Source organism: Parambassis ranga, chromosome 15 (genome assembly GCF_900634625.1).
Source record: "Parambassis ranga chromosome 15, fParRan2.1, whole genome shotgun sequence".
In the NCBI taxonomy this organism is placed as follows: Eukaryota; Metazoa; Chordata; class Actinopteri; family Ambassidae; genus Parambassis; species Parambassis ranga.
The window spans coordinates 18,968,545-18,979,860 of NC_041035.1; the positions used below are offsets into that span (position 1 = coordinate 18,968,545).

The 11,316-nt window shown below is 43.0% G+C and overlaps 2 protein-coding genes across 2 annotated transcripts in view; both read left to right on the plus strand.

Moving 5' to 3' along the window:
• The first annotated feature begins 3 nt into the window (after positions 1-3).
• LOC114447185 (monoacylglycerol lipase ABHD12-like) lies at positions 4-4,917 on the plus strand. Its single transcript, XM_028423308.1, has 13 exons — positions 4-210; positions 1,868-1,983; positions 2,076-2,181; positions 2,273-2,392; positions 2,542-2,572; positions 2,666-2,711; positions 3,022-3,151; positions 3,333-3,370; positions 3,449-3,528; positions 3,635-3,717; positions 3,808-3,886; positions 3,981-4,102; positions 4,197-4,917. The coding sequence occupies exons 1-13, from the start codon at positions 113-115 to the stop codon at positions 4,216-4,218; spliced, it is 1,071 nt and encodes a 356-aa protein (XP_028279109.1). The 5' UTR covers positions 4-112; the 3' UTR covers positions 4,219-4,917.
• A 483-nt stretch (positions 4,918-5,400) lies between these two features.
• Positions 5,401-11,316, plus strand: part of tm9sf3 (transmembrane 9 superfamily member 3) — an 11,287-nt gene continuing 5,371 nt past the window's right edge. Inside the window, exons 1-10 of the mRNA XM_028424282.1 lie at positions 5,401-5,609; positions 6,556-6,751; positions 6,872-6,994; positions 8,586-8,746; positions 8,832-8,909; positions 9,028-9,159; positions 9,274-9,440; positions 9,740-9,834; positions 10,589-10,719; positions 11,299-11,316. The exon at positions 11,299-11,316 is cut by the window's right edge and continues 122 nt beyond it. Coding sequence (XP_028280083.1) covers positions 5,517-5,609; positions 6,556-6,751; positions 6,872-6,994; positions 8,586-8,746; positions 8,832-8,909; positions 9,028-9,159; positions 9,274-9,440; positions 9,740-9,834; positions 10,589-10,719; positions 11,299-11,316 — 1,194 coding nt within the window. The 5' untranslated portion in view covers positions 5,401-5,516. The remainder of the gene's footprint in view (positions 5,610-6,555; positions 6,752-6,871; positions 6,995-8,585; positions 8,747-8,831; positions 8,910-9,027; positions 9,160-9,273; positions 9,441-9,739; positions 9,835-10,588; positions 10,720-11,298) is intronic.

An 11,316-nucleotide genomic window follows, 5' to 3' on the forward strand; every position in this document is an offset into this window, starting at 1 on the left:
CCTCTCCTCTGCACTTTGGTCAAACTTTGGGAAAAGTCTCTCAGACCTCCTGTTGACTGAGCGTCAGTATATGTATTTAAGCATATTTTTTGGAAATTACTGCTGGGATTAAATGATGAAGAAGAGGAACGTCAAACAGAGTTTTCCATCCTCTGACAGCAGTGGGGTCCAGAGGACAGCGAGGGTCCAGAAGAAGAAGGAGGGGGCACCGTAAGTTGCAGGAGCTAGCTAATAGTTAGCTTAACTGATGTATTAGCATTATGCTACATCGCCACTAAGTTGGTGTTTGTAGGAAATGTGTTTGGAAACAGACGCTTAAGTGATCACTGAAGTAATCCCTGCGTGTTTACTCACAATGACTACCTGTAGTACCACTCGTTAGAAAGGGGGGGCGCTATTGCGTCTGCGATACTTGTGCTACTTTCTGCTTTATGTGGTGTAATCATTAACTCCAAAGAAAATAGAGACACAATGATTAGCCTCCCATTTTTTTTTAGTTTATTTTAATATTTATTATTGCATCAAAGTGAACCAAAGCTTCAATTATTTCCTATTACAGTTTATTTTTACAGCATTTATTGACAACTTTGTCAAACTTTTTGGCCTGTTTTATTTTTAATAGACTATAATACTTGGAAGTGCACATTGAAGTACCAGAGTTACTTCTGAAGAGCGTCATGGCTTCTAGAATAAATGACCTCCTATATGTTTCCCTGGAGCAGTGTGGAGAAATCAGCCTTTAACTAAAGGAACTCTTCTGGCTGATTAGAGTGTTAATGGAAGGGGTGGGATGTATTGTCCATTAATTGGCAATCGTCTGAGGAGCATTCTCTTCTCTGCTGTTGCCTCCAGGGAGTCGGGACTGACTTCAATGACACTCTGCTTTTCTGATTAGATCATTCACTTCTTTTCTCCCATATTAATGTTTGAATATTCATGCCGCAGGAACCGTCTGGTAGTAAATGTGAAATGGCCTTCTTTTCTGTGCGCCTACCTAAATCTAACCTGTCTTGCTTTCAGAAATCTGTGTGATAGAGATCCGTAAAGCTAGAAATTTAGGTCCAGCATGATGAACAGGGTTAATGAGTTCAAATAGACGAAGGTTTATGATGTGTATGTGTACCGTTTGTTTGTGTTAACAACACTTGTATCACAGCAGGTGCCTCTGTTAATGAGGCACAGGTCTATATATTTTCTAGAATTGTGTGTGTATATGCACAGGTGGACGTGTGCATCTATAAGTAAAATTGTCAATAAATATATTGTTTAATAATAAAATAAAAACACCTCCCCTCCTGGCTTTTGATGCTGCAGCAGCAGCACATTCCCTGCTGCACCTGCTTCACAGTCCATTCGCTGCCTCTCACACTGTTATTGTTTTTGTCAGATTTTTCCTGAATGAAGCTGCAGGTGGTTTCTTTCCACTCCGACTCACTCTTTCTCTTCTCTTACTGGATGAAACTCACATTTGCTGAGTCATCCATAAACTCTGCAGAATTGCAGCTGAGGTTAGATATAGAATGGATCCGAGTGGTTGATCTGCAGACCAGTTTGTATGGGTTCATTGGTTGGCAGGTCATAATCATTGATCATCATCATCTGTAACCAATGAGCCATGTATATAGATATATGGAGTAGGCCCACTTCTTCAGGGACCTCCATGTTTGTTGCAATTCCAACCTCACCACTATGTGTCACTAAATCCTGTGCATGGGGTCTTTAACAGTCAAATCATCAGCTGGTGATCCATAGTACTGATAATGCTGTTAATGTCTATATTTATGGTTATGTGTTGCTGCTGACTGTTACTCTGGTAACTGGCTTAGGTATAAAAATTCTCTCTGTCTCTCTCGCTGCTTGTTTTCAGGTCCCGCCGGTGGCTGAAAAGGGGCTTACTGGCCCTTTTTGTTATCTTCATTTTGGTGCCTGTCTCTCTGAAGACGCTCCCAGAATTAATGCAACACTTTGTTTACAAGCACAGACGTAAGTGAATTCTCTCTCTGCCTTTCAGAGGTACTGCTAATCCTCAGGTTGCTCATATAATAATCCCACCTCTCCTCCTGTCCTGTTTGTAGTCAGGGTGCCATTCTTTGTTGACCTCAGCCAACCTGCTGAATTCTCCCTTAATCACACCATCAACATGTACTTAACTTCAGAGGAGGGAATTTCCCTCGGCGTATGGTGAGTGTAAGACTATAGCACGGTACTCGTTTTTTTAATGATCCAATAATTAGTGTATTTCTAAGCAGTACATTGTTTTGACCTATACAAGGCACACTGTTCCTGAAAGCCGGTGGGAGGAGGCACAGGGGAAGGACCTGGCGTGGTACCAGAACACTTTAGGCGATGGAAGTCCAGTTTTCATATATCTTCATGGGAACACTGGCACAAGGTATGATAAATAATGCATTGGCATTAAGAGCTGGCCCCTGAAGATTCGGAGTAAAAGTTCCACACCACCACCAATTCTTTTTTTTTTTATTTGAAAAAAGAAAACACACCAATTTGTTGGCACTTGTGTTTGTTTAATCATTTCAACAGGGCAGCCACTCATCGGGTGGGAGTGGCAAAAGTGAGTGATCACCAACACAAACAGATTAATCTTTTAGGAGGTGTGATATGAAAGTAGCCATTCTGATGATAAATAAGCATTATGTGCCGACAGGTATTGAGTGCACTTGGTTACCACGTGCTGGTGCCTGACTACAGAGGTTGGTGCAAATGAAGATTTATGACTCCTCTTTTAAACAAATGTTCCATCTCTATGCTTCTTTGCCTCCTTATTGATTACAATGCACAGCCCGCTCACATTAATTTAATATCGTTTTCTGCCACATAATCACTTCAGACTGCATAACCTTGACGACTTTGTTGTTGTGAGGCCGTCAAAAGATGACAGTTCAACTTTGGGTCAGCATCTATGTGGTGCAGGTTTGACTGCCACCTTGTGGCAGTGAGGAGCAGTGGCAGTGTGTGGTCTGTCTGTGTGTGAGCGGCGGCTGATGTGAAATGCTCTGGCAGGTTTTGGAGACTCCACGGGGGAGCCGACTGAGGCTGGTCTGACCACTGATGCCCTCTACATGTACAACTGGGTCAAAGCACGCAGTGGAAAGAGCCTGGTGGTCATATGGGGACACTCTCTTGGCACTGGGTCAGTAAAGAAAGACTGGGAATGATTCAGGTCATTGCTGTAAAGAGGTGTTTTGAATATATTAATGCTCACTTTTTTTTTTTCAAATACTAGGAAGAGTTTTTATTGTTTAATTGACAGTATTAAGGACAACATTGAAATTAACCCACAACTGAAGATGCCGTTCTTTGCTTCTTTGCAGAGTGGCCACTAACACAGCAGTCCAATTGATCGAGCAGGGTTAGTTCAGTTGTATATTTGTCAAATAGAAATAAGATGACACAGTGCCAGCGTCTCACTTTTTCCTCTTCTTTTCAGACACGTTTTTCGACGGTGTAATCCTGGAGGGTGCATTCAACAGCGCCCGACAGAAAATACCAGTTAACCCTTTCATTTGGGTAGGCTCATCTAACTACATTATTGATACTTAGGTGTATTTAGGTGTCATATTCCTGCCACTGCATCACACACACACACACCTGTGCAATGTTTTCCTTTTTGAAGTTTTACTGGAGACTTCCAGGCTTGGAGTACTTTTTCCCGGAGCCATGGGCGAACAACAAGGTTGTGTTTCCAACTGAAGAAAAGTAGGTCAAATATTAACTGAAGGTTAAGTTCAGACATTTATTAACTAGTGAAGTTATTATAACTAATAAAGTGCATTAACTCTTCTGCAGTTTGAAGAAAATGAAAAGCAAAATACTTTTCCTGCATTCAGAGGACGACCACCTGGTCCCCATTCACGTTCTTCAGGAGGTCGGACTGAACGATCATTTAATGTTATAGCTGTGATTGATTATCTCTTGTTGCTTTGAGCAGAGTGAACTTTCCTTTAACTGTCCTCTCTCAGATGTATGAGGTAGCAGTGAGGGCCCAGGATGCAGAGCGAGTAAAACTGGTGACATTTGAGGCTTCTCTGGGATATCTACACAACGGCTTATATAGAGACGCCCGCCTGCCTGACATCATAAAGTGAGACATTCTGTAACAGCCTCTGCAAATCTGTGCCTGTTAAATAACGGTTTCATTTCTATAAAATGCGTCCTGCTTCTTGTCTCCTCTGCAGGAAATTTGTCCGGTCGTTGTAAAGCTGCAAAGACCAATGAAGCAGAAAAACCCCGTTCAGAAGCAGAGCTCTGATTTTACCTGATTCTGCACTGCACAGTGATCACATGCTGCATATGTGTTACTTTAAATTCAATAGGCCAGGTTCTCACTTGGCATTGGAATCCCCACTGAGTGGTCAGATAGCAGCTTTAAGTACATCAAAACACACTTAAGAGTGCGTCTCCATGCGACTCAGATATGTTCGGATCTTCGCTCTTTATGCAAATAAACACCTACATCATGTATGTTTGCAAAGAGGCAGCAAAACAAAACACACTAAGGCTGCGCTCCAGTGTTTGATTCAGCTTTTCTGTTTGGTTTGTATGTGCCGATACACAGTACATTAGATGCAGAAGGTCAGAAGTACCAGGATGTTATACTGTATTAGTTGGATTTTTTGACCCACAAATGTGACACATACACAGTTTGTAGTACATACTGAAAGGTAATGTGTGACTCAGACTGCAGACTGGGTCTTATCTTGGTCTTATTGAAAAGTATAGTTGTCTTAGTGAGAACACCTGTACATAAAGCTGTCTAAATCTGATAGGATCTCCTCTAAAATGATAATGCCAAGGTGTGAACAAGGCCTTATTTTCACATCGTCTTAAATGAGTTGACAGATTGTCATGCTGGGAAGTGTTCCAGCTAATAAATGGTGAGCTTTATCATGAACTTTATCTCTTTTGTATTGTGAGGTTTGTGTTCTAATATGTGATTCTTTCAGATAAGTTTAAAAAAGCTCAGCTTACACAGGGAAACCGCTGTCTGTGTGCCAAGAAACACACTTTCATGTTGGTCTCAGATCACACAATTTCACTTTCAGTAAATGCACAATACAGAGTTGTGAGTCCAAAATGTAAACAAAATTACACAAAATTTCCATGCACAAAGTTTTTTATTTTTCATATTCTGGAATTTATAACCTAATAAATAGGTTGTGTCTGTGGGATAATGTTTCCTGCACCAGCTCTGTCAAAAGGTGAAGCTCCAGCCTCCAGGCAGTCGGATGACGTGGCTGAAGGTTGCGGACGATGCGTCGATGGCGTTTCTTTATTCACTGTTTAATCCACCGCTTTGCACGCTGATTGGTGGACACGAACCACGTGACTCGGCCGAGCCAATCCGACGGACGTGCGATGAGAGTTCGTGAAGCTCTTACGCCATATGCGTACGACAGCATCCCTAAAAATTGCCTCTGTCATACAACCAGGAAGAAGGTGGGATAGCCCTACAAAGCTAACATCCCCAATCTTTCTGCATACTTTCTCCGAAAATAATGGGATCTCCCAGGTGGAAGGTGGCAGCGGCGGTGTTTCTCGCAGCAGTGGGCTCTTTATTACCTGCCGGCGCAGACGAACACGACCACACGGTAAGACAGCGTTTTGAGAGGCCGATTGAAAAAAGGGGGAGCCGTGGAAATAATGGACGTTTGTGCTTCTGTGTTACATGCTAACTGTAGCTGCGGCGGCTAGCTGCAGCCCGGAAAACAGAATTGCACTCATGACAGCGTTCGTGATTTAGCCTATCCGGTTATATACCGATACTCGGTGATTAATCAAACAGATACGCGTTCATATAGCTAGCTAACTTGTCACCACGTCTCGGCCTTATAAGTGCTTACGGCTAACATTTGGCTGCTAGCTAGTTAGCATGTCTTCCTCACTTGTCCACACAAGCTTTCCTTGAGCACCGGCGTAAACTGTACTTAAGTTAGCAGCTAGCTAATGTGTAGTTAGCTAATCAGCGAAATCAGAGCGCTTTTTATTCACGTAGTGCTGTTAGCTTTTTAGCCATAAGACAGAACTTACTGATAAGACTGTAGAAGTGTACCGGTTAAACAAAAAAGGGGCCTCTTAGTGATTCTTCTGTCTTTTTTTTATTGCCACGGTCACACAGACGCCCTCATTATAACCCGTTAATAATCTACACTTTATTGTTGTCCTGACTCAGTCGAGGTATCTAATGCATGAAAGCTAAAGCGGATGCACATATCACTGAAGCTAACTTCCTTGAATGTAAGCAAACAGTGTTAACCTTCAGTTTTTTGCAGTGATACCTCAATGTGTTGCATTATCATTTGTTTGCATGCATTTGAATATTACTAACTTCATGCAGATAGTGGTCTCACTCACACCAGTCTGTCCCGGACACTGCTGTGTGTGTGTGGTTACTATAAATGTGTGTTTTTAAAAGTTATTCTAACTCTTAAAACTCTTCTTCTAGTAACCACAAGGAGTCCTACAACCAGTAGTACTCGCAGAGCTGGTGTAGCATTCCTGAACTGCACAATAAGAAAATGTGTTTTGTCTTTGTAGTACACAGATAAGGAAGAGGTGGTTTTATGGATGAACACAGTGGGGCCTTACCACAACCGACAGGAGACCTACAAGTATTTCTCTTTGCCCTTCTGCGCGGGCTCCAAAAAAACCATCAGTCATTACCATGAAACGCTCGGAGAGGCTCTGCAGGGAGTAGAGCTAGAATTCAGCGGCCTAGACATAAAGTTCAAAGGTAACACTGACGTCCACCTGTCTAGCACATCATGCATGAAGTCTTGATAGTAATCTGTCACTTGTGTGTGTGTGTGTGCGCCCAGTTCCCTACATCTAAACATTAAAATGCTCTCTACAGATGAAGTCTTGCAGACAACATACTGTGAAATCGACCTGGACAAAGCCAAACGGGACGCCTTTGTGTACGCCATAAAGAATCACTACTGGTACCAAATGTACATAGATGACCTGCCCATCTGGGGTAAGTGATACTGCTGGTGTTCTGCTCCTTTTGGACTCGGATTGAGTTGTCCTGTAGTATTTTCTTGTTCTATTTTTCCCTCAGTAACAATGACATTTATTATTAGCCTGTTTATCTTGATAGAGAAGTTAAACCTGTTCTTATTCATGGGTGGGCCTGACCATTCATTCTTTGCCACGCTAGTGAAACAATACACTGCATCATGTATCGGATGGCTTACTAAAACGCACTTGTTTCAGTCCCTGTGGTGACACAGGCTGCGTGGTTCTTGTTCCGTATCTAGCGCTCGGCGCTGGTTGAAAAGGTGATATCTTCTCTCTCATGAGGCTGTGTCTTTTTATACTGTACAGTGAAATCATGCAAATTTAGTAGAAACGTCTCTGAACTGACCAGGCAGAAGTCCATTTAATGATTATGCTTTATTAAAAGAGCTTTTTATTATCAACCTTCACCATGGAGTGCTCCATTAGAAGCGACGGCTCTGTGCCATCGCTGACTCTTCCGGTTATTGCCTGCATACGTGGTAGCAGTTTGCACAGTGTTGCCACTCCTACAGCTGTTTCAACATAACTGTGTGAGCTGATGTAGCAGGTAGTGGGTGGGGTGCTGCTGTTTACGCAGACAATTGCCTGTGATGCCTCTTATATACCTATACGAAAAAATAAACATAGACTTTGCCCTGATGTCCGGTTTGCTTGTGCGGGAATGGTGTTGGTTGGAGTTATTTCACAGAAAGCTTGCAGCTCAGTAACAGCAGAGGTGTAGTAATTACTTTATGACCTTGCAGACTAGCAGCAGCACTGACTACAGACTCAGAGACTCAGTTCACCTGCCTATGGTGATTATGCTAAAACATCGCCTACTGTGCATTTAGGGCTGAACGATTTTAAGAATAAATTGAATTGCGATTTTTCTGGCAAATATTGCAATTTCGATTTCATCCACGATTTTTTTCAAATCAAGTTTTAGTGCACATGAGCATTTGCAAAGATCACAGAAACTTACATCATACCTAGGGGTGGGCGATATGGCAAAAATGTTATATCATGATTCTTTAAAGAAATTTAAAGAAAAAAAACTCATATGGAGCCTCTTCATCAAATGCCTGCGTTTCGTTTTGGTGACGTCATTAGTTGTTGCCTCTGTCTGCATCTGATGTACACACAGCGGCCCTCCCACTACACACACACACACGTGTAGAAGAAGCTGCTGACGGCAGAAACAGCAGCGAACCTGAATATAACGAGCTGGTAATGTTCAGAGAGGTGGGCGCGTACGTGCTCGTAGCATTATAATACATTCGTATACACGCGGCCCTTCCACTGTGACACACGTCGCGCACACACAGACACAGACACAGGCTTAGAAGACGCGCCACTGCTGCCGGCAGAAACAGTACCGAACATAAAGGTGGAGTTCGTTTTAGGGACCAGTTCCTCCGTTTTCTTTTCGTTTTCAGCCGTAGCATTTGACAAAACAAAACCTGATTCAGTTAGGAGCAGTGCAAAAAACCGTGGCTTTGACGATCTCAAAATCGCGTTGTCTGAGATCGCAATTTTCGGTCTAAAACGAATGTGTGCATCTATTTAAGGTATTGTTGGTGAGGCGGATGAAAATGGAGAAGACCATTACCTGTGGACGTACAAGAAGCTGGAGATTGGCTTCAACGGCAACAGAATTGTTGACGTAAACCTGACCAGTGAAGGCAAAGTCAGACTTGTACCAAACACAAAAATTGCAATGTCCTATTCTGTAAGTACTGGAGGCTCCACTTAATATGTGCAGATACTCATGTTATGCCTGTGATATGTGTCTAAATCTAAACGAACCTTCACAGGTGAAATGGAAGAAGTCAGATGTAAAGTTTGAAGACCGCTTCGACAAATACCTCGATCCATCCTTCTTCCAGCACAGGGTGAGTCCAGTGTTTTGTGTTTTTGCAGTGAGTCTCTTAATGCCGCTCAGATTCTCATTGGAAGGTGCAAATCGAGCCGTTTCTGCTACGTCTAAGTCGATATAATTCTTGTGTTTAGATTCACTGGTTCTCCATCTTCAACTCCTTCATGATGGTCATTTTCTTGGTGGGTTTGGTGTCCATGATTCTCATGAGGACACTCAGAAAGGATTACGCCAGATACAGCAAAGAGGAGGAAATGGATGACATGGTAACTTCGTTTTTCCACACATTCTGCGGAGTTGTAACTCGGTTGGATGGTTTCGTCATCGTAGTTGTGAGTGCTTAATGAGTTTAGTTCATTTCTGTGCCTGTGTACCAACAGGACAGAGATCTGGGAGACGAATACGGCTGGAAGCAGGTACATGGAGACGTGTTCAGGCCGTCGAGCCACCCACTCATCTTCTCTTCACTCATTGGCTCTGGCTGCCAGATCTTCTCCGTCTCCCTCATTGTCATCATCGTCGCTATGGTGGAGGATCTGTACACAGAGTGAGTGCAGACACCAGGATGTGTTTTTGTTTGTTTGTTTCAGATTCTTTTCAGATCTTTTGTTTCTCCTCAGTTAATGCATTATTTTATTATTAATATCAGCAGTGTTGAATAATTAATTTACATATAAAGAAAAGAAAAGATGTCATCAGTTCAGCTAAACCTCAACAGACTAAGAATCAAAAGGGAAAAACACAAAACAAAGAGTTAGACAAGAATATGAGGGATAAAGCTTTGAGGGTAATGAAGCCTGCTGCTCCTCACAGAGCTCGACTGATGTTGTTATTTCTTCTCTGCAGGAGAGGATCCATGCTGAGCACGGCCATTTTTGTGTATGCTGCAACCTCTCCCATCAATGGCTACTTCGGGGGAAGTTTGTATGCAAAACAAGGAGGTAATAAACTGTCCTGTCATGGTAACAGATCACCTGTTGCACATGCGTGCTGCGTGTGTGTATGTGCATCAGGCCGCTGCAGTGAATTTTAAAAACACATAAATAAACTGATAGAGATGGCACAAGAGGACTGGGCAAGAGGACTAATGTGTGGCGCTGCCGTGAGTGCCGCCAGTAAGAAGGCAGAGAACTTCACTTGTACAACGCGGACTCTGTCTGATAGCACTTTGTATACATAAGCATGTGTAGTCTCGTGGTGAATTGTGTCGAAGTGTTGAACCGGTGTTGTCCAGCTTCAGAGCTCTCTGCGTTGCTGTAACCAGCGTCCAAGCCCTGCAGCACTGTGACGCACCGTGGCGACGCACGAGCTGACCGTGGTCTGCTCAGAACATCATGTAAACGTTACACAATGAGTTAAAAAATAAGAACTACCTGTTGATTTGACACATTTTAAGACAGAAGCCGCGGGACATATTAAATCTGACGGCCGGACTTTGCACACTTTATACGCTACGACGCACCGGAGTGACGCCTTTTGTCATCCAGCCTCTTTGGCAGCGAGAGAGAGAGAGAGAGAGAGGAAAACAAACGATGCAACGTGCAAATGTAATTTAAATGTAAATTAATCGCGGCCGAAAAACTTATCGAGCCCAAGTTATCGTGCAATTAATTGATTTATTGCTTATCGCGACAGGCCTACATGCTTTGGTATTTCTGACTGTGTACCGTTTGATCTGTGTGTGTGATTAAACAGGCAGGAGATGGATTAAACAAATGTTCATCGGGGCCTTCATGATCCCGGCCATGGTGTGCGGGACGGCCTTCTTCATCAACTTCATCGCTATCTACTACCACGCCTCCAGAGCCATCCCATTCGGCACCATGGTGAGTTTCTACACTGCAGCACCTCCCTAAAAAACCCACAGCGCTATAAGGAGCAGCTTATCCGCGTGCCACCGCTGAGTAAAGTGATATATTTATGCAGATGATGGATAACCGCAGCAGCACAAACTCAGTGCAAAGTTTATTTCTGCATTTTAGTGCCAAATGTTTTCATACCATGCTGCAATTTGCACATAAACATGATGACAAACAGCTGTTGTTCATCTGCACACATCCATCACACGTGTCATTTAAGCATCTTGAAGTGGAGCCACGAGGATGCAGCCATTTGTCATCATTCTGATTTATTGAGGACCAATAATAGCAAATGAGAAAAACCTGTAGGTGGGTCTCACGTCTGTCAACAGCTAGAAAATAAAACGTCAACAACAATCAGACTTTTTATTGGTGATTGATTTTCTTTCCTGTCCAATGGTCCTTGAATGCATCATGTGTGACCTGTGGTGTACAGCACAGAGAACAAAACAAACAAAAAATGAGACGAGCACTCTTATGACAATAATTCTGGGAGTTTTTGTGAGCGGCCACCTGGGAGTGAACATGTCTTTGTCCCCTCTACAGGTCGCTGTCTGCTGTATC